Raw genomic sequence first — 26625 nt, 5'->3', positions numbered from 1 at the left:
GGGGGGGGGGGGGGGGGGGGTGCTGAAGGCCTACACACTTACTCTGTAAACTTGGTCCTCAGTTTCCTCACCTGAAGTGGGAAGAATAATAACTAGCCACCAGCCTGAATCAATTGAGGTAACACGTGTGAAGGCACTTTGTAAACTGCCATTGCTGTGCAAACATGGGCTACTCTGGCAGCACACGTTCTTCATTTCCCATTTTCAACTCAGTACTGTGTCTGCTCCCTCTGTACTTACCATTAGTCTCATCTCAGAGACCAGGTAGAATCTATCAGCGTTATATGGAAAAGCTTTTTAAACCAGAAACATAGCAATTACGGAATTAACTGTTTATCTTCATTGTTTCTTGGCCTTCGAAATGTTGGGAAACGTTGGAGGCCAGTTGGGTTCCTTCACAGTACTGGATTGGTTCGTGAAGGTGTCCCGTTTCTCTGGAGCTATAATACCTGTTTTGTTTGTTTGTTTTCACCCAAACCAGGAGGAAGTGTTTCGGATTGAAGAGGAACAGAGCTTTGAGGAATTGAAGATTTTGCGTGAACTGGTTCATGAACGATTTCACAAACAGGAAGAACTGGCAGAGGTAGGAAATCCTCTGTGAGAAGATGTGTTCTGACCCATTAGGCTCTGAGTGCCTCTGTGGGCAGACAGAGAATAAGCAGCGGTGTATCACTTCCTGTTTCTGTCTTCGAGTACTCACATGTGCTCATTTTTGATTGACACAGAGCTTACGAGAGCCTCAGTTGTATTCTCCGGGAGAGTCTCCTGGAGACCCAGAACCCAGCGGAGGCAGCGGGATGCTGCAGTACCTTCAGTCCTGGTTTCCTGGCTGGGGCGGCTGGTATGGGCAGCAGAGCCCTGAAGGGAAACCAGTCGAGGGCCTGACTGCAGAGCAGCACGAATGCTGGACTCCTGAGGAGATCCTGGGTAAGGCAGGGCTGGCCTTTACTTGCCCTTCTTGGCTATAGTGAAAGGAGACCCTTGGTTCATAATTCATCTGTTATTTGTGAACTGGCCCATGCTATATTTCAAATAGAAAAAAAGTAGAAGGACTTCCCTGGTCAGTGCAATCGTTAAAAATCCGCCTGCCAGTGCAGGGGATATGGGTTCGATCCCTGGTCCGGGAAGATCCCACGTGCTGCTGAGCAGATAAGCCCGTGCGCCACAACTACTGAGCCTGCACTCTAGAGCCCACGTGCCACAACTACTGAAGCCTGCATGCTGCAACTACTGAAGCCCACATTAACCCAAAAAAAAAAAAAAAAAGACATCAGTAACGGTTTGTCTCATGTTCATAGAGTCAGAGAGAGGAAGTTTCAAGAGATACTTGTTTGCAACTCCATTACTGAATTTGAATATTAATATGGTTTCAGATCGATCTGAGTGGCAGTGATTGTAAGAGAATTAAATCTGAACAAGTTCAAAAGTTTTAAACTCTGAGGCTTGAATACCAGTCCGGAGCCACCCTTTACACCCAGGCTGTCCAGTATGGTAGCTGTAGTCACAAATGGCTATTTAAATTTATTAAACTAAAATAAAAGATACACTTCCTCGGTTGACTTGCCACATGAGCCACAGTGCTCAAAGCCACCTGTGGTCAGTGGCCACTGTGTAGGACAGTGCACTGCGTTGGGCAGTGCTGCCTCATAGTGTACTTTATCATGAATTTGGCATCGCCCCTCATTTGACAGTAAGTTGATCAGGGCCCTTATAAAACAGTTAGGGTCGTTTCACATTGGTGAATGAAACAGTCACCCGTGACTTTGGAGTTCTTCCCTAAAAGGGGAAAATAGTTAAGTAATGTCATAATGACTGTGATCAGTGCTTTTTAAATTTTCCCATGTGTTTTCTTAAAGTCTTTTCTTCCTCACATTTAGGCTCCGAGGAGTTTTTTGACCCCACTGCAGACGCCTCTTGTATGAACACGTACACAAAGCGAGACCATGTCTTTGCCAAACTGAACTTACAGCTACAGCGAGGGACCGTGACTCTGCTGCACCAGGAGCAGGGAGCTGCCCAGATGAATCAAAGTGCTTTCATGCAGCTTGAGTTTTCAGGTATTGCCCCCAGAGAGCCACCTGATGCTCTGTATCTCTGTGGGCACGAGTGTCCACTTGAGTCTCATTATTTGCAGCAGTTATGTTCTAGAATGTTGCGTGAATACTGACTCCGGGCTCCGAGGGGAAACACAAGGTTAGGTGCCTGCAAGCCTCTGGTCATCACATTCGTCAACGGATCAGTATATAACCTTGTCCTATGAGTGTGTGTGTTTAAAGACACCTTATTTTGTTATTTTTTCGGTACGCGGGCCTCTCACTGTTGTGGCCTCTCCCGTTGCAGAGCACAGGCTCTGGATGCGCAGGCTCAGCGGCCATGGCTCACGGGCCCAGCTGCTCCGTGGCATGTGGGATCTTCCCGGACCGGGGCACAAACCCGTGTCCCCTGCATCGGCAGGCGGACTCTCAACCACTGCGCCACCAGGGAAGCCCCACCTTATTTAATATATGTTGTCGATTCATTAATTGAACTCATGGCCAGCGGCGCGTAACTCATGCCTGAGTGAAGCTTATCTACTACATGTATTTCCTCTGTAAGGCACAGCACTTCAGCACTGTGCTTGGGGACCCTTATAAACAGCAAAACCAAGGAACAGCACAAAAATGCAAAAAACTGGCACTAAATAGACCACACAAGGGCGCTTGTATGAGCTGAAACAAGAAGGCAGAGCATTGCCATGTTTAGCTTCAGCTGGGAGCACGCGCTTCAGGTGACTCGAATTTTTGGCTGCTCTGCATATGTCCGCAGAGCACCGTGAGTATTATTTTGGGGTTACAAATAAATTTTAGTGAATAGGCGAATTTATAAATATGGAGTCTGCGAATAATGAAGATTGACTGTATTTGACTTCTTTTTCTGAATTTGAATTAAAGGTATGTAAATAAATACCCAGATGTTCGTTTTCTCTTCTCACAAACAGATTTATTGCAGTTCATAAAATAGCCAGTTATCTGTGGCTTGTCAGTAGTTTAAAGGCAAATGACCAAAAAAAAAAAAAAAAATCCAGTTTGTTTTTGACTTTATAATCTTGAGAGCTGAGAAATCATAAACTTAGTGTGAACTAGCAGATTGCTTGAATTTAATTGTAAAGTGCTCTGTTTAAAATTCATTCTGTTGGGAAACTTCTACTACTCCTTATAGATTTATATAAGATAGACATATATGTAGATAGGGTTATTTTGTTCAAATTTCAAGGAGAAATAGTTCATGATATCTGATAGTCTTCTGTAAAATATATCTTATACTTTTAAAATAATTAAGGCTATGATATATAGTATAACTCTTAACATTTATTTTCTGTAGGTGTAAAACTTCTAGCAGAATCTCTTCCTCGAAGAAACTCCTCCTTGCTTTCAGTCCGGTTGGGTGGACTGTTTCTTCGAGACCTGGCCACAGAAGGGACTCTATTTCCTCTTCTGGTCTTCCCTAATCCAGTACGTACAGCAGAGGGATGGCTGATTCATCCAGGGTGTTCGTGAATTGTGGTCTGTTTTAGGCAACAAAAGTAGAATTAACTTGATTCATTCTGACATTTGATCATTTTGAGACAGGCTGATCAGAATCAAATTGGAGGTAGATAAGTTTTTTGAATTTGTCAGAGAGCAGGTGTTGGTGAGATTTATGGCAATGCCTTCTTCCCTCCCTGTGTTATAGCCACCTTGGAATAGTTGCTCTGATTTGGAAGAAAATGCCATCAGCACCACTATTTTCTGCATTTCAAGGTCAATGTTGAATGTCCTCTGTATCCGACAGTGATTTTCATTCATTCTGACCCTCAGTCACTGATAGGTAGTCTCATGTTTCCAGAGTTACAAAAGAACCACCACAAGTTTTCTCTATAGATATAATTTTTTATATATAATATTATTTTTAGACTAGAAGATCTTTGATCTTACTAAGTTGGCAAAAAAAAGATGGTCAGAAGAGTTGAATCTTTTTTTTAAAAATAAATTTATTTATTTATTTATTTATTTATTTATTTATTTATTTATTTATTTATTTTTGGCTGCGTTGGGTCTTCGTTGCTGCATGTGGGCTTTCTCTAGTTGCAGTGAGCGGGGGCTACTCTAAGTTGCGGCGTGCGGGCTTCTCATTGCGGTGGCTTCTCTTTGTTGTGGAGCGTGGGCGCTAGGCACGCGGGCTTCAGTACTTGTGACACGTGGGCTCAGTAGTTGTGGCTCACGGGCTCTAGAGCGCAGGCTCAGTTGTTGTGGCGCACGGGCTTAGTTGCTCCATGGCATGTGGAATCTTCCCGGGCCAGGGCTTGAAGCCATGTTCGAGTCCTGCACTGGCGGGTGGATTCTCAACCACTGCGCCACCAGGGAAGCCCAGAAGAGTTGAATCTCTAGCCCCTTATTCTTCTCATAATGTTTTGTCATGGGGCACTGGGGAGAGTGTGGGTGGGCAGAGTGAAAGTGTGAAAAGCTGTACACACTCAGTCCTTGTTGAGCAGTCGTTCATTAAGTGTGCTGAGTGCAGAGTAGCGCACTGCCCGTACCAGGCTGGGGAAAGGCACAGACTGGAGGGCTCAGCCTGCAAGTCCTCAGTCGCCTGGTGTCAGACGAGTTTTGATTCTGACTGTGCTAAGCAAGAGTGATGCCAAAGGGTAAGACATGAGAGAGCGTGTGCACAGTGAATTGGTCCCTCTCGCCCTGACCATTTTGCATTTTGTGTGTGTTTATCAGCAAAAAGAAGTTGGCAGAGTCTCACAGTCTTTTGGACTCCAAACAGCATCTGCAGACAGAAGCGATCATTACCCTGGTAAATTGTCATACGTTCTTAAACTCATTCTTCAAAATGCGATGATTATAGATCAGTAGTCTTGGTCAGCAGAGAGGGAGTGTATCCTGTCTTGTGCCCAGTGGTTTGCTGTGTGGATCCCTGTCTGACTTGGAGACTGCCTCATGCTCTCCCTCCACCCATGTGTGACTGGGGCAACTCTCAGGGCCTCCGGGTCCTGGGTTACATGTTGGGAATGAGTCCAACAACCTGGTCGTGTTTGAGGAGTCCTGTTGACAATTAGTCAATCCTTATTAGGTTTTCTGTTTTATAAAATTTTCATAAATGAGAACTAATTGGAAAATAATTGCGAAAATGTCTTTTTTTCCCAGAAGTCCTTATCAGTTATCAAGAATAAGATGATTATTTTGCTGTGTTCCATTTTCTTTCTCTGGTTCTTTCCTTTAGCTGCAGACCCAGATGACCCATTTTTTGAGATGCTATATGAGAGAAATCCAGTGCACAGCCATTTTGAGAGGCGGCTGAATGTCAGCACGAGGCCCTTGAACATCATATATAATCCCCAGGCTATTAAAAAAGTAGCAGACTTCTTCTACAAGGGAAAGGTTCATACCTCAGGTTAACTTTTTTGTTTGTTTGCTCTTATGTGACTTTCTAAAGACATCTTTCTTGTCGTTTCTGGGACAGGGGTTATTACACATTCAGGTGACCTGGTAGTGGTAGAGAAGGCCTGCAGAGTAAGTGGATAGGGTTGTCCTTAGTTACTGAATCAAAGTGGATGTCCTTGGAAAGTTACTCTTCCAAGAGGAATCAATAGCCTTCATATTTTCTCTTTCTTTGCCTTCATTTAGCATGCATTTAAAATGCTTCCCATTCCATGAGGACAGTGATTTCCTTGGCTACCCAGGATATTTTAGGCCAGAGAATTTAGGAGGAATGTTCAGTTTCCTCCTAGATGACAGGATCAGTGGTTTGTTTTACTTGTTTCATGCAGCATTAAGTATTCCAAGGTTCACCATTGCACTCTTCTGTGTCATCATTGATTCACTTAGGCCTTCCTTTCTTCCCAAAAAAGATTTGAGACAGTATGTGCAGAAGAAGCACTTCTGTTTGACAAGGAAGTCAGTAAAACAGTGGTACTTTCCTAAATGTATCCTGTCTCTCCCTCTTCATAGCAATTGTTTTAGTTTTTGGTCCAGTTTTTTGAGTCTTTTCATTTAAACAGTGGCCATAAATATCTTGGCTTCATTGCTTTGTCGCTGATAGAATGTAGAAGGCATATACTACTTCTAAATTCCAATTGCTCTTTCAGTGTAATATGCTTTTAAGAATTTTGAAATATGGTTTGGAATCTTTCAGAAACTGGTTCTAGAAATTCTGGTAACTTAGGTATCCTTCCCTCACATACTGCCTTTCTCCACATGGATGTTTTGAAAGGATGTGCCTTTCTCGCCCATCTTCGCCTCATTCCGGTTACCCTGTATGGCACCAGGTCAGGCTGGAGTAAGGAACTGTTGTTGTACAGACTGTGTTCTAGCTTTGCTGGAAATCCCTGGTGAGAATAGAAGTTGCAGTGCTTTCTTTCACCCAGCCATTTGAAAATTCTGACTCTCCTGTATATTTCCCGTCTTGCAGGTTTTGGTTATCAGTCTGAACTTGAGTTGAGAGTGGCTGAAGCTGCCCGAAGACAATATAACAGACTGAAGATGCAGACCAAGGCGGAAATCCGACAAACTCTTGATCGTTTGCTAGTGGGTGATTTCATTGTAAGTAGGAGTAGTAAATACTCTTTTTGGGGGGCGGGGAAGAGGAAGGTGTTTTTTCTAAGTTCTTTACTTACATAGATAGACATGCTTGTATCAATTATACTGATTAAGTGAACTGAATCTAGGAAGTACTTACCAGTTAGCAAAAAATAAAATCCCATGTCTTGTACAGTCAGGGTTTAATAAATAAAAACAAATGACTGAGACGAGATCATATTTCTTCCTTTTACCCATCTTGGAACACTCTCCAGACTCATCTTTGTTCCGTTTTCTATACCTGACATTTTGTAAATATTTCACTTAAGAACACCCCCTTTCATGTACTGTTAGCAGAAGAAAAACAATTGGAATGATGCCCCAGTTTTAATTCCTGGGAAGGATGGTCACTTTGTGATGCTAAGTGACCAGCTGACACGAGGATGCCGTAAGTAGAAAGGGGGAGCCCAGAGCCATCTCAACAGTCCAGCAAAACTGGGTTTCTGAACACCAGACACACAAATAAACTCAAAGTGGCTTAAAGACCTAAATGTAAGACTGGACACTATAAAACTCTTAGAGGAAAACATAGGCAGAACACTCTGACATAAATCGCAGCAATATCTTTTTTGATCCACCTCCTAGAGTAATGAAAATAAAACCAAAAATAAACAAATGGGACCTAATTAAACTAAAAAGCTTTTGCACAGCAAAGGGAACCATACACAAAACGAAAAGACAACCCACAGAATAGGAGAAAATATTTGCAAATGAAGTGAACAAGGGATTAATCTCCAAAATATACAAACAGCTCATGGAGTTCAATATCAAAAAAAGGAACAACCCAATCAAAAAATGGGTGGGAGATCTAAATAGACATTTCTCCTAAGAAGACATACAGATGGCCAAAAAGCACATGGAAAGATGCTAAACATCACTAATTATTAGAGAAATGCAAATCAAAACTACAGTGAAGGATCACCTCACACCAGTCAGAATGGCCATCATCAAAAAAGTCTACAAACAGTAAATGCTGGAGAGGGTGTGGAGAAAAGGGAACCCTCTACACTGTTGGTGGGAATGTAAATTGGTACAACCATTATGGAGAACAGTATGGAGGTTCCTTAATAAACTAAAAATAGAGATGCCATATGATCCAGCAGTACCACTCCTGGGCATATATCTGGAGAAAGCCATAATTCGGAAAGATACGTGCACCCCAGTGTTCATTGCAGTGCTGTTTACAATAGTCACAGCATGGAAGCAACCTAAATGTCCATCGATAGAGGAGTGGATAAAGAAGATGTGGTACGTATATATGATGGAATATTACTCAGTCATAAAAAAGAATGAAATAGTGCCATTTGCAGCAATGTGGATGGACCTAGAGATTGTCATACTGAGTGAAGTAAGACAAAGACAAATATCATATAATATCACTTATATGCGGAATCTAAAAAAATGGTACAAATGAACTTATTTACAAAACAGAAATAGAGTTACAGATGTAGAAAACAAACATGGTTACCAGGGGGGAAAGGTAGGGGAGAGGGATAAATTGGGAGATTGGGATTGACACATACGCACTACTATATATAAAATAGATAAATAAGACCTACTGTATAGCAGAGGGAACTCTACTCAGTACTCTGTAATGACCCATATGGGAAAAGAATCCGAAAAAGAGTGGATACATGTATATAACTGATTCACTTTGCTGTACACCTGAAACTAATACAATATGTTAAATCAACTATACTCCAATAAAAATTTAAAAATAAACCCAAAAAAACCAAAACAAGAAAATAAGTGGGTTTCTGACCCTGTGGCCTGGAGGTGTGCTGCCGAGATGCAGCAGTAGGTGGAGCAGTCAGTGTGGCTTCTTTGGAAGGTGCAGAGCCAGCTGGGAGTGTAAGGCATGGCAGCAGTGTTCCGAGGAAAATGTTTAGGGGTAAGTAGTGAGGGGCGGAGAGTTTTTCCTGTGTTCTGTTTTTGCTAGTGTTTTGACACAAATTACAACATTTAGTACCTTCTGATTATCTTAGACCAAGAGGTTTCTTTTTGATCACATTTATATAAATCAGCTTTTACTACATATAATTTACTACATGTAGCTTTTACCATGTATAATTATATAAATTAGCTTTTTACTACATACAGCTTTTTTTGATAGCATTTATATAAATTAGCTAATTTTAGTCACAGGGAAGAACTGTTAACAAATTCATGAATTGGTCTATTTTTTATATTTCAAATGTCAAAGCTTATGTTTTTCAGTAAGGTATTTTGGCCTGAAAGTTCATGGTTAGCAATATCCATGAATAAATAAAAATATTTGGATTTCTACTTTTATTTGAATTGTATAACTTCTATAATACTTTAAAGTATTAAGTCCTGTACATTTAGAAATCAGACCTTTCTTAAACCACTGATCATCAAAATCAAAGAGCAAACAACCCACCAAACCAGTAATTTGCCAATTTTTTTCTCCCACTTCAGACATTTGCCTGTGGTAATGTCTCAAATTGTTAAACATTTGGATCCACTTTTGTTTTAAACATTTTGCTATAGCAGAGGGAACTTTTTTTTTTTTGCGGTACACGGGTCTCTCACTGTTGTGGCCTCTCCCGTTGCGGAGCACAGGCTCCGGACGCGCAGGCTCAGCGGCCATGGGTCACGGGCCCAGCCGCTCCGCGGCATGTGGGATCTTCCCGGACCGGGGCACGAACCCGTGTCCCCTGCATCGGCAGGCGGACTCTCAACCACTGCGCCACCAGGGAAGCCCAAACATTTTGCTTTAATATCAGAGACCATTACGTCATCCTGTGACCCTAGTGTGGCTTTCTGGAAGGCTTGAGCCCTAGCTGATAAAGCTGCCCACTGTCAGCAGTTGCAGTTCAAGGTTATTTAATCGTCATTTGTTTTATTTTTACAGGAGGAGAGTAAACGGTGGACTGTGCGACTAGACATTTCTGCCCCTCAGGTGATATTTCCTGATGATTTCAAATTCAAGAATCCCGTGTTGGTTGTTGTGGATCTAGGCAGAATGCTCTTGACCAATACCCAAGGTACAGTGTGAGTGTGAAGTAATGAAGACATGTCGTGGTAGATTGATGTGTCTCTGTGCTAAACTAAGTAAAGCTTAAAAAGAGAGGTATTTAACATTTTGTAACAACAGAGTTCACTTGTTACTTTTTTTTTTTTTTTTTTGGCGGTACGCGGGCCTCTCACTGCTGTGGCCTCTCCCGTTGTGGAGCACAGGCTCCGGACGCGCAGGCTCAGAGGCCATGGCTCACGGGCTCAGCCGCTCTGTGGCATGTGCGGTCTTCCCGAACCGGGGCACGAACCCATGTCCCCTGCATCGGCAGGCGGACTCTCAACCACTGTGCCACCAGGGAAGCCCACGTGTTACTTTTTTAATAATAGCTTTATTGAGATACATTTGAAAATGTAGAATTCAGTTGTTTTTTGTATGTTGGTAAAATTGTGCAACTCTCACTGTTATCTAATTCCAGAACATTTTCATCATTCCCAAGAAGACAGTCTAAACCCATAAGCAGTTATTCTCCATTACCAGCTCTCCGAGCCCTTGCTAACCACCAATCTTTCTATCCCGATGGATTTGCCTATTCTGAACAGTTCATGTGAATAGAGTCATATAACACATGGTCTTTTATGTCTGACTTCTTTCACTTGTCATAGTGTTTTCAAGGTTTATCCATGTTGTAGCCTGTACCAATACTTCATTCCTATTTGTGACTGAATAATGTTCCCTTGTATGAATATACTACATTTTTTTATCCATTTATCAGTTGGTGGACATTTGGGTTTCCACTTTTTGGCTATTGTGAGTAGTGCTGGTATGAACATTAATGTATAGGCTTTTGTGTAGACGTATATTTTCAGTCTTTGGGGTTTGTTTCAGTGTAGAATTGCTGGGTCATATGGCAGCTCTGTGTTTAACATTTTGAGGAACTGCCAGATTGTAAAATGGCTGCACCTTTTTACTGTCTCACCAGCATTACGAGAGTTCCAGTTTCTCTATATCCTCGTCAACGTTTGTTATTATCTGTCTTTTGGATTACAGCCATTTTTATGACTGTGTAGTAGTATCTCACTGTGGTTTTTAATTGTATTTCTTGTGTAACGTTTTGTATTTTAATAAATTTTATTTCTCAGTACATAATTTCTGGAATAGAGATTTAATCTATTTAGGGATATTAGGGACATACATAGAAAGACTCCTGGAAGGTAATTTCATTACTATTATTAGATCCAAAAAATAGTCATTGTTCACCTTGAGATGGGAGGGAGGAAAGAGAGGATTCATTGGATAAAAGAGATTGAGGAAGCTTATCAAACAATCTCAGCCTTATCCTATTTTACTGAAAGATCAGAAGAGGAGAAGAGGGTAGAGGATTTGAGCTGGAGTGGAAAAGTTTGGCCGTAAGGGGAATGTGAAAAGGGAATTGTATCTGAAGAAAAGGATCACACAACCACAGAAAGCACCTACTTGAATTTATAAAACACAAACATGGAATAGAAACATAGCAAACCCAGCAATGTGTTTTTGTTGTCTCGGCACTGCTTGGGTGCAGAAGAGAGGGGGGTTAAGAGTGTGAATTCTGGGGCTAGAACATGACATATCGAGCAGTTGCTGCTTGCCAAGCATTGATCTAGGCACTAGGGGTATTGTGTTGAGGAAGGTAGAGGAGACCTCTTCTTTTAGAACATTCTAGTGGGGGGAGGGGACAAAATGTACACATAGATGAATACAGGAAAAAGTAAACAAATATGGAGAGTGACATAAGAGGGGTTGGTGATGGCAGCTCACGCAGTGCAGCTCAGATTGGGGGTGGGGGCAGTTTCGGGCAGCAGGTTGTTGGCTTCTGCACCCTGACATATGTTCTTACGTTAGCAGGTCTCCATCTTTTCTCATGTTCATACACTTTTACTCTTTGTGTTTTGATTTCCAAATCAGTAGATAAGTTTATGCTGAATAAATGGTAAATACAGAATATAATGCTTGGAGTTTTCATCCATTTATTTTTTAAATTGGGGTGGTTGATTCTCTACTTCTCTTAATTCTTACATTAAAGGGAAGAGGAAGGAAAGAGCAGACATATACTTCGAATCTTCTCTTTTTTCATCTGCAGATGACTCCAAGAGGAAGAGTGGGGATGGGTCAGCATCTGAAGAGAATCAGTTTAGTGATGACGAATATAAGACCCCTCTTGCCACACCTCCTAACACCCCACCTCCCGAGACAAACAGCAGTAATAGGGAGAAAACACCTCCATTTTCTGGAGTTGAATTCAGTGAAGAGCAGCTTCAAGCACATTTAATGAGCACGAAGATGTATGAGAGGTACTCGCTGTCCTTTCTGGACCTCCAGATCATGGTTGGACGAGTGAAGGACAACTGGAAGCATGTCCAGGATATTGATGTGGGACCGACCCATGTGGTCGAGAAATTCAACGTTCACCTACAGTTAGAACGCCGGTTGATTTATACTTCAGATCCCAAGTACCCCGGAGCCGTGCTATCAGGCAGCCTACCAGACCTAAAGATCCACATCAATGAAGATAAAATATCTGCTCTAAAGAATTGCTTTGCTCTCCTGACCACCCCAGAAATGAAGACTTTTGACACTCAGATTAAAGAGAAGATTTTTCCCCAAGGGGGACAGCGGGGAAGTTTGCAAGACTCGGTGATGAATTTAACCCAGAGCATCGTGGTGTTGGAGCAGCATACCCGGGAGGTTCTGGTGGAGTCACAGCTCCTCCTGGCTGAATTTAAAGTGAACTGTATGCAGCTTGGTGTTGAGAGCGACGGCCGGTACATTTCTGTGCTCAAGGTATTTGGTACCAACGCTCACTTTGTGAAGAGGCCTTATGATGCCGAAGTCTCCCTCACTGTTCATGGTTTGCTGCTGGTGGACACCATGCAGACATATGGTGCTGATTTTGACCTTTTGATGGCCTCTCATAAGAACTTGAGCTTTGATATCCCAACAGGAAGCCTCCGGGATAGCAGAGCCCAGTCTCCTGTCTCTGGACCCAACGTGGCCCACCTCACTGATACTGCCACATTGAACGACCGATCAGCCACTGGTGTTTCTCTTGACAGAATTCTCACCAAAGAACAAGAGTCCCTCATAAAACTGGAGTATCAGTTTGTGAGTTCAGAGTGCCCATCGATGAATTTGGACAGCACTCTTCAGGTGGTTTCGTTACAGGTGAATAATTTGGATATCATCCTAAATCCAGAGACAATTGTGGAGCTGATTGGTTTTCTTCAAAAATCCTTTCCCAAGGAAAAAGATGATTTGAGTCCTCAACCTTTAATGACTGATTTCGAAAGAAGCTTTAGGGAACAAGGAACTTACCAATCTACATATGAACAAAACACCGAGGTTGCAGTGGAAATCCACAGACTTAACCTGCTGCTCCTTCGGACAGTGGGAATGGCAAATGGAGAGAAATATGGCAGAAAAATTGCAACGGCAAGTATAGGTGGCACCAAAGTTAACGTCTCCATGGGCAGCACATTTGACATGAACGGTTCTCTTGGCTGTTTGCAGCTTATGGATTTAACACAGGAGAATGTTAAGAACCAATATGTTGTCAGCATTGGGAATTCCATAGGCTATGAAAATATCATCAGTGATATTGGCTACTTTGAATCTGTATTTGTCAGAATGGAAGATGCAGCCCTCACTGAAGCTCTGAGTTTCACCTTTGTTGAGAAATTTAAACAGGAATGTTTTCTCAACCTCAAGATGGCTTCCTTGCATTACAACCACTCTGCTAAATTTTTGAAGGAGTTGACATTGTCCATGGATGAGCTGGAAGAAAATTTTCGAAATATGCTGAAAAGCGCAGCCACCAAAGTCACCACAGTCCTAGCCACCAAGACGGCCGAGTACACTGAGATGGTATCACTCTTTGAAACTCCAAGGAAGGCCCGGGAATCCTTTATCTTAGAAGAAAATGAAACATATGGGTTTGGCCTAGGTGCATCTCATTCCGACACTGTAAAGCTAATCTTGAACATAAACATTGAATCACCAGTTGTTTCTATCCCTCGGAAACCTGGGAGTCCTGAGTTGTTGGTAGGACACTTGGGACAGATATTCATCCAGAATTTTGTAGCAGGAGATGATGAATCCAGAAGTGACCGTCTGCAAGTGGAAATCAAAGACATTAAATTATATTCTTTGAATTGCACCCAGTTGGCAGGCAGAGAGGGCCCTGGGCCTGAAGTGAGCCGGGCGTTCTGCCCTCCTTCTGGGTCTGCCAGTGCCAATAGTCAAGAGGAAGCTCATTTCACCCGACATGATTTCTTTGAATCTTTGCATAGAGGTCAAGGTGAGGAGTGTGTATCTTTTGTCTCATTTTGTTTAAAGATTCCAAACCCAGCTCGTGTAGATAGTACTTGGCTTAAAATAACTACAAAAACCTTTCTTTTAGAATTATCCCTGGTTAATATTTAAGAAATCAAAATAGAATTTTATTAGAATGCTTCATATTAGGTTGGTATGTTTGCAACTTTTTCCATTGATTACCATATTTGGCAAAATACGATTTTTTTTTTTTTAAGTGGACCTGTTGGGTGAGTGTTCATTCACAGGGATTCAGTGGGTGGATTCTGTTAGAGTATTATGTAATTTGGTCAAATGCATCTGATTTTTTTCATTCCTAAGCTGTAGATCTTTCCTAGTTAAATATCGTAGTCTAAGGCAGCTGGAGGGATTGACAGAAATAGAATATGAAACTTAGTCTCTGGATGTTATGTTCTCCTTTGAGTATCCTGTCATCTTCTGTAATGGTTTGGTCCAGGGTTTTAGGAATAAAATGCCAGTTTGTGTTCTCGATCTGATCTGCTAAAACCGAACAGTTCAATCTATTAATAGTCTTGGCATCCACAGGAATCAGGTAAGCCCTAGACGGCCTTATTCATTGGTGAAGAAATTAATGCCTTTGAGAACTTCTCCTGTGGTTCTCAGCTGTGTTCACCGATTGATTTACATACTTACCAAAAGATTGCTTTCTCTGCTTGGGTTAGAAGTTGTTTACTTAGAACCTTATATTGTCTGTGATTCTGACTTAGGTCCAATAAGAGGGATCAATCTAAAGCTGGACATGGATGAGCAATTTGGTTTGGAAAATGCCAGCTTGGGAGGTTAAGAGAAGCTTAACATGGACCCTGGCCTGGGTTAATGTTCACTGCACCATATTTTGAAGCCACCAAGTGGAGCATGTCATGAAAATAACTGTTACTTTTTGGGTATAAATTTATCTTATACCTCTGCTTGCTATGAGTTTTGGTCTTGGGATAATTACCAAAGTTTGTATTCAGTCATAGACCCCAGGTGCCAGGCTAACCTGCCCTCCTGGTCTAGGAGCAACTCCTGGGCTTTGTTCTATACACGCTCTACTTAATCAGCAGGAACGCAGTAAATATGAATGTTTCCAGTCTGTCATTTCCTCTCTTTTATGCCAGCTTTTCACATCCTGAACAACACGACCATTCAGTTTAAACTGGAGAAGATCCCTGTAGAGAGAGAATCTGAATTGACTTTCTCCCTTAGTCCAGATGACCTGGGAACTTCTAGCATCATGAAGATAGAAGGAAAATTTGTCAATCCGGTGCAGGTAAACACGTTATTGATTTTTCTGTCAGGACAGTTGAAATTATGTAATTATTTTACATTTATATTATATACGTATGTTATATTTATATTTTGTATATATAAAATGTTGGAAGGAAAATATATAAATTCAAAGAGATATTATTCATATTATTGTCAATAACTTCTTCCAATGAACCATGGAATCCTTTTATCATGTCCTTCTATCACTGGGGAATCAGTCTTGTTAGCCTTCTTCATGTGGAGAGGGGCGAATTATGTAGAGGAAGAGGGCAAATCCTTAATTCCATTGCCATTAAGAAACGAGGAAAATTATTGCTTAAAAAGTCAGTCTCTCTTTCCCAGAAGGTTATAATTCTTGTCACACTTCTGACACATTTGGCCCAGCCTGTAAAACAATGTGATTATCTGAGCTGTTGACAGATCCCTTCAAGGGAGAATTAGTCTTGCCCCTCATTGAAATGAAATGGTCCGGGGCTGTGTGTGTGTGTGTGTGCGTGTGTGCGTGTGTGTGTGTGTGTGTGTGTGTGTGGTGTATGTGTGTATACACCTGTCATCCTTTTTCCTACGAAAGTGTCATTTTTCCTGCTTTCACAGGCATGAGAGCAAAAAGCATAACATTATAAAACAGCAAGGACAGGCAGGATCTTAGGACAGTGGACCCTGGCCTTGGGCAGTATTTGGTTACTAGTCTGTATGGCAGTTGCTCTGGAGTAACCCAGGAGTGCTGTTAACAGAACATACATACTTTTTGACATCAGTGGTTCCTAGATAAGGGTCTCTGGGTGAGAGAACTTGCCCCAAAGCTTTTCCTTTTTGGCTTCTAGGGTTTTTCCTTTTTCTCTTTTAAACTTTTGCCTCATCAGTGGTGGTTACTTAGGATGAATATTTCAGCTTAAATATAGCACATAATGTGAATTCTGTTGGATTATATTGACTTATTATCTTATGGTTACCATCGACTTACTGTTGTTTTTTTTTTTTTTTTGCGGTGCGCGGGCCTCTCACTGTTGTGGCCTCTCCCGCCGCGGAGCACACGCTCCGGATGCGCAGGCCCAGCGGCCATGGCTCACGGGCCCAGCCGCTCCGCGGCATGTGGGATCTTCCCGGACCGGGGCATGAACCCGTGTCCCCTGCATCGGCAGGCGGCCTCTCAACCACTGCGCCACCAGGGAAACCCCTTACTGTTGTTTTTGATGAAAATCTTAAAAAATTATTTTAAATAATTCTTTAAAATAATTTAGTAATTTAAATAATGAAAAAATATTTTATTATGAAAGATTTTAAAAATAGACAAAAGTAGAATTGTCTAATAAACCTCATATACCCATCACTCAGATTCAGCAGTTACCAAGATTTTGCCACATGTGTCTCGTCCATTCTTATTTTCCTTTGGGGAGATATTTTAAGGCAAATCCCAGACCTCATGCCATTTTTAACCCTATATATTTGGAATGTATCACTACAAACTATGTGCATTTAAAAAAATAATTATAATGGTATTATCATGCCTTACAAAATTAATGAAGATTCCTTGGTGTCATCTGAATTTTAATCCATTTTCAGATTTCAGAGACATTTTTGATAGTTTCAAAAACGTCTTTTCACTTTTGGTTTGTTTGAATCAGGATCCAGACAAGGTCTGTACATTGCATTTGGATGGTACAACTTGTGGGTCTCTATTCATTTAGTTTCCCTCTCATTTTTTTCCCCCCATGACATTATTTTGTTGGGAAAACTAGGTCAGTTGTCCTGCGCAATGTCCCACAGTCCGGATTTGGCCGTTAGTTTGTGGTGTCACTGAACTTGTCCCCCCCATTTTCTGTAAATTGTAAGTTAACTCTGCAGGTTTAACTGGATTCAGGACTGTTTTTCTTGGCCAGAACACTTCAAAGGTGGTTCAGTGTACTTTATGTTATATGATATCAGGAGGCACGTAATGTCTCATTGACATTAGTGATGCCAAAATTGTTGACTGTGTTCAGGTGGCAGGAAGCTGATCCCTCCATCGTAAAATTCCCTGTCAGTCACTCGTGTAAGGTCTTATTCACTGATAACTGTGGTGGGATACGTTATTTATTTAGGGGCTACAAAATGATCACCTTCTAATTCTGTTTTTTCTGTATCTGTTTGGAATGCCTCTGTTAAAAAATTATCCTTCAGTAAATAAAAAACTTCCCTGAAAACAGTTTTATTAAGAAATTGTAATTAAAAACAAAGGAAGGGAGTAACAAGTAATCATGGATCTGCATCATTATCATTACTATCATTAAAAAGTACTGTTTGATCAGCTGTACTAAGCTTAGGTTGTTATACTAATTGGTGATGATCAGTGAGTTTTAGAACCATGAGTCTTGTTTCTCAGTCCTAAGGTATAACCACATTAGACTTTTGGCAGTATTCCCTTCAATTTTTGAGGTTGTTTTTTGGGGTTAGAAAGTGTTTTGCTGATTCAGGCCTACAGTTAATAGCACTTATTGAACATTTATTGTGTGTAGATTATTCTGTGAGGTACTTGGGGAGGGCCTTGTGAATAGATACGGGTCACAGAGAGGTAAGGACAGAAAAGAAACAAAAGAGATAGTCCTTGCTGTCACCTAAGTTACAACTTCTCGGGGAAAGCGATAAAAAATTAGTGGGCAGTGCATATGAGTGCAGTTGATGACAGTAGCAGAATAACTGAATTTTTCTCTTCGAATACAGGTGGTGTTAGCAAAGCATGTATATGAGCAGGTTTTACAAACTCTGGACAATCTCGTGTACAGTGAAGACCTGAATAAGCTTCCAGTCAGTGCCACCTCCTCACCTTGCCCTAACTCTCCTCTGCCTTCCCTCGGTGCCTGTGGAGAACCTTCCGTTGAAAGGAAGGAGAACGGATTGTTCAGCCACTGCAGCCTTTCTAACTCTTCTCAAAAGTCCTTGTCTTTTAAGGAAGTCAAATCTTTTACCCAGATTCAAGCCAACTTCTGTATATCAGAGCTTCAAGTTCAGCTAAGTGGAGATCTGACTTTGGGGGCGCAAGGTCTTGTGAGCTTAAAATTTCAGGATTTTGAGGTGGAATTCAGTAAAGACCATCCTCAGACTTTATCCATTCAGATTGCCCTGCGCTCTCTGCTGATGGAAGACTTATTGGAGAAAAATCCAGATTCCAAATATAAGAACCTGATGGTGTCTCGGGGAGCCCCTAAGCCATCTAGTTTAGCACAAAAAGAGTATCTCTCTCAGTCTTGCCCTTCTGTGTCCAACGTGGAGTATCCGGATATGCCTCGGTCTCTCCCTTCCCACATGGAAGAAGCTCCTAATGTCTTTCAGCTGTATCAGAGACCCATTTCAGCCTCCCGGAAGAAGCAAAAGGAAGTCCAGGACAAGGACTGTCCCTTGACCCCACCTCCTTCTCCAACAGTAGAGGAGCCCAAGATACTTGCTGGAAGGAGTAAATTTGATGATTCCTTGGTCCATATCAATATATTCTTGGTGGATAAGAAGCATCCAGAATTCTCTTCCAGTTATAATCGAGTTAACCGGAGCATTGATGTTGATTTTAACTGCTTGGATGTGCTGATCACACTGCAGACCTGGGTCATGATACTAGATTTTTTTGGAATTGGCTCCACTGCAGACAACCATGCAGTGAAGGTGCCGCCTGAGGACATTCTACAAAACGTGAAGTCAGAGCCAAGCGCTTTAATAGAGTCTGAACTTCAGGATCCAGTTAACACCAAACTGGATCTCAAGGTATCAGTCCTCTTTGGCTCCCGCAAGTTCTAAGAATGAATGTGGGCTTTTTTACTTAAATGCTGTCATTGTACATTTACTCTAGAAAATTCTTCTTATTGGCAGGGGAGCTATATGGTTTTCTGGATGTCTCTTACAAAAGGGTAGACATTCGTATTTTAGAAAAGGTTTTAGCATTAATCCCATCTGGAGGCAGGGGAAATAAATGGTTTCAGTAACTTCTTGTCTTTCCTTTGGGCTGTATAGTTCATTGGAATTACTTAGCTTCTCTAAGCCTCTGTTTCCTCATCTTCCATCATCTCACTATGATAACTAAATGAGGGAATTATGTAAAGCACCTGGCAACATGTCCAGTACATAGTAGCTACTTTAAAATGTGCCTATTGTCATCATCTCCCTCTCACTCAGAACATTACTGGCTTTTATTGAGAGCAACAGTACAGGTGTTAAAAATGAAGTCTTGAATGTCAGATTTGCCTAGATTTGAATCCTGGCATTTTTGTTGTAACCATACAGCTGTGTGGCTGGGGACAAATTATTTAGCCTCTTTCTCCTTCAAGTTTTTCATCAATAAACGTAGGGTGTTTAATGGTGCCTATGTCATTGGGTTGTGAGGATTCAATGAGATGATGTAGGTAAGGCCCTCCTCACGTGTGTGGCAGAGATGACCATTCAGTGAATGGTACTTCCCCCCACCTTTTCCTCCCATGCAGTTGTCTTGTAGAAACTGGGTTAGTGTCCCCTAGAGTGTCCCGCACTCTGGATTTGTCTCTTTGTGTCCTTATGGTACCATTTGACTTCTTTTATCCTCTTATTTTAGAAATGGAAGTTAGTTCTAGAGACTTGATCAGGTTCAGGTTCAGGTTCGACTTTTTGGTAAACACCCTTCAGAGGTGGTGCTGAGTGCTTCCTATTGAGTTACACCAGGAGGTCTACAACATCCGGTTGTCCCACTTCTGGTGACTCTAAGATCCATGCTAAGAGTGGGCTCAGGTGGTGATAGCTGGATTCCTCTAAGCAGAGCATTTTTAGGCCCATTACGTACATTATTTTGGTGATTAAGTGGCTAGAGGTGTTTTTACTTCCCCCTTCATGAAGGTCTCATTCCCTCGAGCTCCTTCTGTTGTCCATGTCCAAAAACTACTGCAAGGGGACCCTCTGTGGTGCAGGGTCATTGCTCCATCTGTAATAATTCTCTCCTTTTTTCTCTGCCTTCCCCTACACATGATTTTTCTCCTTCCTTTCCTTCTATTATTTTCTTTTCTTTTTCCATTTTTTCCCCATTCATCAGACATGTACCGATCACCTACTTTGTGGTAGGCATGAAAGATAAAGGCGTGAGTATCGCTGGGCTCTGCCACTCGGGAGCAGAGTGTGTGAATGGGGGTTTGATCTGTTCTCCGTCCCCTCTTCTCTCCTTCCTTCTCTTCAATCAGGGCCTCACCCCAGTGATAACACTCAGAGGTACCTGCCTCAACAAATCAGAGACACAGAGTCCTTTTTGTGGTTAAAATGACAGTATTACAATACAGTATTTCTTTGTTTCAGAGAACGCTGTTCCCAAGACAGAGGATTTTGGTTTTCTTCTATTTATAGTTGTCTCTGGGAAAGAAAATCTTGGATTGTAGTTCCTAAGTGAAGTCCCAGTTGGTCACCACGGGCTTCTATTAAATACTTGTCCAAAGACGTTAAACATTAAGTGTATTTATCATTTTGCTTTGACGGATTTCTTAGGGTGAACTTTACTTAATCTGTGTGAGTGATAACAAAATAGTGCGATGTTAGAGATGAATGCAAAAGGGAAAAATTGTTTTATAATGTAAAACATTTCACTAACAAAGAATAGACGAGGCCAAAAAAACCCACAAAAACCTGAAAACCAAAAATACCAAGAAACAACAGAGTTCCTTTCCTATCAGCTCTCTCCTCTTATTATGGTTTGGCTGACTAAGAAAAGCTGAAATGAAGATGGCATCAGTAAAATAAAAGCTTTATCTTCAAATTTCCCGAGACTTGCAGCATCTTTCTTGATGCTGTTTGCCTGAAAGTTACCTTTTTTCCCCTCAGTAATATTTGCCTTGCTTTACCTTCTGTGTTCTTAGGTTCATTCGCTCTCTCTCGTGCTGAATAAGACCACCAGTGAGCTTGCTAAAGCAAATGTGTCCAAATTAGTGGCACACCTGGAAATGATTGGTAAGTGGGGAAAATCAGACTTGCAAAATCTGGGAAGAGTTTGAACATCCTGTTTACAAATCTAACTGTCCTTACTGGCTAAGGTGTGGCTCAGTGGCTTGGTTGTGGTTACTAGCCTGGCCATGATTTGTGGTGGTGGTGCCCCAATACTGGTCTGTGGATCAGAATCATCTGGGTAGCTCGTTAGAAATGCACACGTCGGCACAACTCCTTCCCCATCCCAGGAATCTGATTCTTTAGGTTGGGATGGGGTCCTGACACCTATCTGTGTTTTAAACAGACTATCTGGGTGACTATGTAATTTCTTTGTCTAAAATTAGGACATTTTGGGGAGTGAAAGGGGGCATTATTCATAATTACAGCTGGGAAACAGGCATATAACAGGGCCGTCTCTGGGAAACCAGGGCACGTGTTCAGTCTGTTGCCATGCATAGGGGAAGCCACCGATAGGGGGTGGTTTAGGCAGGGGGATATTGTAGCAAAGCTAGCATTCTTTCTAATGGGACTCCATAGGTTGAAATTCCTAGTAGCACACAAGAGAGGAGCTATATCAAGTTCTAAATCAGAGGGATTTACAGTGTGCCTAAAATACCGCTCCTTTTTTAAGCAACTGGTAATGAAATAAGGAAGATTACAAAGCTCCAATGTTGATTCTGTAGTAAAATAAGAATGTCTTTTGGGGACGGGATGAACTAAAATTGAGATTTCATGCCTGGTATAAATTAATTATAAAAGGTTCCTAGAAGAGATGGGTCTTTAGAATTGGGAGAAGCTTGTGTATTTTTGTTAGAGGACATTAGGGCTCAAAAATAAGTATGTGTCTTCAGTTCATTGGGCGCAGAGCTAGCCCGACAAATATATACAGCTGTCATTGTTCTGTAATGCTAATTATGATGATGAAGTTCGTCTCACAGAAGCAGCAGTGCAGAATATTCCTTTTCAATGTCCGCACCGTGTTAAGAATGATTCATACAGGTGTGCGCCTCAGGTGCGCATTGCAACATTTCTTCTTTCTTCTACCCGCCTTCCAGGGCCTTTACTTGTGTAATGTCAGAGTAGTTTCAAATCTGTGTCTCCAGTGTCTGTCTCATTAATTTTGCCTTTTAATTAAATCACACTAAAACCCATTTTTTAATGCTCGAGTAACATATCTCTGACACTTCCTCCTTTATTCTTTTTTTTTTTTTTTTTGCGGTACGCGGGCCTCTCACTGCTGTGGCCTCTCCTGTTGCGGAGCACAGGCTCCGGACGCGCAGGCTCAGCGGCCATGGCTCACGGGCCCAGCCGCTCCGCAGCATGTGGGATCCTCCCGGACCGGGGCACGAACCGTGTCCCCTGCATCGGCAGGCGGACTCTCAACCACTGCGCCACCAGGGAAGCTCCTCCTTTATTCTTTTGTCCGTAGTACAAAATAGACCTTATGATATTTCACTAATTCTAATTAGTGGTCTGATCTCAGAAGAGATCACATTTTTATCTGTATTTGTAAATGTCTTATCCTTTAAATCGTGTGTGCATTTAACTTTTTCCCCCTTGTAAGTGTTAAAGGGTGATGCTGCAGTATTGTTTCAGTCCCTTTGGACTTCTCCATTGAGACTATTTGCAATAGTGCATAAAATATTTTTCTGGGTGTATAGGAATATGAAAATTTTCTTTTGAATTTTGTTTTATTAAATGGTGTAAAGTCTGAAGCATGTGTGTATCAATTTTTGTTTCAGGCAGATTTAAGGTGTGTGACAGAAAAAAGATACATAAGAATGTGTTCTAATTTTTAACATTCCTAGAAGGAGACCTGGCCTTACAGGGAAGCATTGGGAGCCTGTCTCTGAGTGACCTTACATCCCATGGAGAGTTCTATAGAGAACGGTTCACTACCAGTGGGGAAGAAGCACTCATCTTCCAGACTTTCAAGTAAAAATACCGATTTTTTCTCACTTAACATTTTGTCATAATTGCTGCTTGTTTCAAATTCTTGTCAGCTAAACAATGAAGAAAAGTTTTAAAAAATCGTAACATCTTACGTAAAATTGATTTGATCTAGTTATGGGGAATCTTGATTTATATATGTCCAATGCAATGGATCTGCATTGAAGTGGGCGACTCAGGCTTAATAAATAAATGGGGTATGATTGAAATAATTATGATTATTATTAGTCTGGTTTCACACCAACTTGTTATGTGACTTTGAGCAAGTCACTTAATCTCCATGCATCAGTTTTTCTATCGAAATATTGAGGGGACTATGTTAGATCAATTTCCATCTAGCTCTGAATGTTCTGGAATGATTTCAGCCTGAGAAAGTTGTTGAAGATACAGGTTTTAAATTACATTACGCATTTTTCCCAGTACAAACATAATCTATATTCAATTTTAGAACTTAGAAGGCATTTTTAGCCTATGTAGTTATTAAAGAATGGTTTTCTCAGAAAGCAGAAAGTTTAAAAGCCTGGGTTTTCAACCTCTCAGGGAACTGTTAGAAAATATAGGTATCCAGCTCTGCTCCCAGATACTCTGGTCTGAAGTAGTATTCTTTTTTTTTTTTTAAACTTGCCGAAGTGATTTTAAAAAATTTTTTGGCCGTGCCGCACAGCATGTGGGATCTTAATTCCCTGACCAGGAATCAAACCCGCGCCCCCTGCATTGGAAGCACGGAGTCTTAACCACTGGACCACCAGGGAAGTCCTGCCAGAGTGATTTTAATGTTCAACCAGAGTTGAGAAAAATGGTCCCTAAAGATGTCTGAGAACTTTTTCTTTCCTTTCCAGAGGAAGTATACCATACTGTTCTGAGAATTTAGATTGATTTGTTTGCACTGTTACCTACCACAGTGGCATGGTTCTCTAATAAATGAGATAATTAATGTCAAGCTCTTAACTCTCTGCCTGACACAAAATAGGTGCTCACCTAATACGAGTTCTTTCCCCAGTGACTGTGTCCTGTATAATAATTTATTATTATGGCATCATGTTCCATTAAATTTAAAACCATTTGTAAAAGTTTTCTAATTTACCTGTGAATGTAGATGCTAAAACTCTTTAGCTTGCATTTCACTGAAGTAAAAAGAAGACTTCTTTCAGCTTCCAGAAGACAGATTGCCCCAGAAACTTTGGTTCTGTTGCCTAATTTTCTTTACCAATTGTTTTGTGGTCTTATTTTTATTACCTTTCAAGCCCATATTGTCACAGTCTTTGCTAGAAGAGTGAGCAGGAATAGTCATTTTTCCTTAAAGGCAGGGAAAAAGAGCCTCAGGGGAAAGGTCTGAACCACAGGTGGCTTCTGAGTGAGTTCTGGAGTCATGAGTGGGTTCAGCACCCAGAGCGGTGCCCCTGTTTATAGCCCTGGCCATCACGCCAGACTTTTATTTAACATCCTCAACACATGGCGGGAGCTTAGAAAGGAAGTAATTATTGGAGTTCGCTTTCTAAAACTTGATTGGTGGATTTCCATTTTAATAAAGCTGTTTTCTAGGGAAACCTGTAAGTCAACCCAAGTTTTCTTCAAATACTAATTTGCATCTTGCTGCTGTCTGAGTCACATTTTTGCCCTTCCTCCTAGATATGGCCGGCCCGACCCGCTGCTCCGGAGGGAGTACGACATTCGAGTGAGCCTCCAGATGGCCTCCGTGCAGTATGTGCACACCCAGCGCTTCCAGGCGGAGGTGGTGGCCTTCATCCAGCACTTCACTCAGCTGCAGGATGTCTTAGGGCGCCAGCGAGCTGCTATTGAGGGGCAGACGGTAGGTAGTGTCATTGATCCAAGATGCTTTTCCAGTTTGACTGATCAGTAGAACTTTTAAATCTCTAGCGGTAAATCTGGAAACTTTCACTGAAAAAGGTGAAGGTAGTTAGGTAATCTTAAGCTTACTACTGTCCTCCAGGTAGCTGAGTATCTACAGAAATCTTACTGTAATCAGAGAGCTTATGTTCCTTACTCATCAAAGGAAAGCTAAACTTTCCTTTGAAGTTTAGCTTCAGCTTGCTCTGAAAAAGATAAAGTTTATGGATAACACTAAAGACTTCAGGTCCCTTTTAGAACTTCAATGGGGTTACTTCTGGAAAGTGGTCCCAAAGAACATATCTATTCTATTATAGAAAGAGGATTTTTTTCAGATATAGTTCTCCAACTTCTTAGTTCATGGCTCCCTTTAATGTCTTTTTTCCGTGATACATCCTAGGCCAAAAGAAACACCTAATGGTCTTTCCATTTCCTAAGTAATGAAGTTTAAACAGCTTAATAAGTATATATGTCCAACAGCTTAGTAGCTGTTAGAAAAAAAACACGTAACTGAAAAATGAGATTTTTGTTTCATTTTTAAGTAACCGTAATTCCTTCCTAGTAGGATGTATGTGCCTCTTGGGCACTGAACAGTTTCTCACACTTAGAATCAGGTTGAACATCACAGCCCCATTTCCTTTTCCACATTTATTTTCTCATGGTACTTGCTTTTTATAGCAGCAACTGCTTAAGACCCAGCTTTGCAAAGATGTGACATCATTGAAAGGAATGTGGCATGATCTAACATTGAGTGTAAACCATCTCAAGTTAGTAGTTTGTGCAGTGTCTAACAGATGATGTGTTTCCCTCAGAGATTTAAAATGTCCTGGCAGTGCACCTGTGAGTGTGAGGCAGCCTCCTGTGGTGTCTTGGCACACAGTTTGGGAACCACAGAAAACAATTACAATGTAGTTCTTTGTAAAACTTGTTATTTATTTATTTTTAAGCTTTATTAGGTAAAAGATTAAAATTTAAGTCTTTATAATGGCAACACTTAAAAATTTTATGTTTTAGTTTAAATTAAAAATTTTTGAATATGTTGTATATTGTTTTAGTACAGAATCAAAGTAAAAAAGGACATTTGGAGAAAAGTCTCTTTCTCAATTACTTTTCCTCAGCCACCCAATTTCTGTCCTTGGCAACAACCAATGTTACTGGTTTCCTGTGTATGTTATAGAGAAGGTATTCATTTTTAAATATAAAAGTACAATCAAATTATAGGGAATCTGGAAAAGATATCTTATCAGTTATCTAGCACCATAGGTATGTTTTATGTTCTTTTTTCCCTATACATGTTTCCATGGTTATAATTACGGAGTATGTAACCTTTTTTTCTCTCTTTAGAAACTTAAAAAAAAACAATTTAGTATTTGATACATATAAAGAATATCTGTAGCATGCTTATAAATTACAAAGTGTGATAATAGAAGGAACATCTATGAACCCACCACCAAAATAAAAATTTTTAAAACATTACTAAGACTGTTGCATGTGGTCCTTCCCTATCTCATTCTGTTAATGCCTCAGGTAACCCCTCTCCTGATTTTTGGGTCGACTAGTCCCTTTAAAATTAAAAGAAAACTTTGTATACAGTATCTTTTGTTTTGCTTGTTTGACCTTTATAAAAAGGGCATTAAATTTGCTTGTGTCGGGCTTCCCTGGTGGCGCAGTGGTTGGGAGTCCACCTGCCGATGCAGGGGACGCGGGTTCGTGCCCTGGTCCGGGAGGATC

General features: G+C 41.2%; 1 protein-coding gene across 11 annotated transcripts in view; it reads left to right on the top strand.

Annotated features, from left to right (window-relative positions):
* The window catches only part of VPS13D (vacuolar protein sorting 13 homolog D), a 244422-nt gene that overhangs the window by 22880 nt on the left and 194917 nt on the right, over positions 1-26625 (top strand). For 10 of the 11 annotated variants that reach the window (XR_003003764.1, XR_003003763.1, XM_024749924.1 and 7 more), the window contains 14 exons: positions 482-583; positions 726-927; positions 1878-2057; positions 3361-3491; positions 4743-4818; positions 5245-5415; positions 6433-6563; positions 9475-9607; positions 11696-13909; positions 15045-15196; positions 17896-18927; positions 21030-21120; positions 22905-23031; positions 24676-24856. Coding sequence is in view for 9 of the 11 variants with exons in the window: in XM_024749924.1 (XP_024605692.1) it covers positions 482-583; positions 726-927; positions 1878-2057; positions 3361-3491; positions 4743-4818; positions 5245-5415; positions 6433-6563; positions 9475-9607; positions 11696-13909; positions 15045-15196; positions 17896-18927; positions 21030-21120; positions 22905-23031; positions 24676-24856 (4923 nt within the window). In the remaining 2 variants the exon portion in view is untranslated. Of the gene's footprint in view, positions 1-481; positions 584-725; positions 928-1877; positions 2058-3360; positions 3492-4742; positions 4819-5244; positions 5416-6432; positions 6564-9474; positions 9608-11695; positions 13910-15044; positions 15197-17895; positions 18928-21029; positions 21121-22904; positions 23032-24675; positions 24857-26625 lie in introns of those variants that run through there. The other variant, XM_024749927.1, reaches the window with a different exon arrangement.

The sequence above is a fragment of the Neophocaena asiaeorientalis genome, unplaced genomic scaffold, assembly GCF_003031525.2.
Source record: "Neophocaena asiaeorientalis asiaeorientalis breed wild unplaced genomic scaffold, Neophocaena_asiaeorientalis_V1.1 scaffold275, whole genome shotgun sequence".
NCBI classification, from domain to species: domain Eukaryota; kingdom Metazoa; phylum Chordata; class Mammalia; order Artiodactyla; family Phocoenidae; genus Neophocaena; species Neophocaena asiaeorientalis.
Note: the sequence above shows the minus strand (reverse complement) of the source record. Positions and strands in the feature narration are given on the sequence as shown.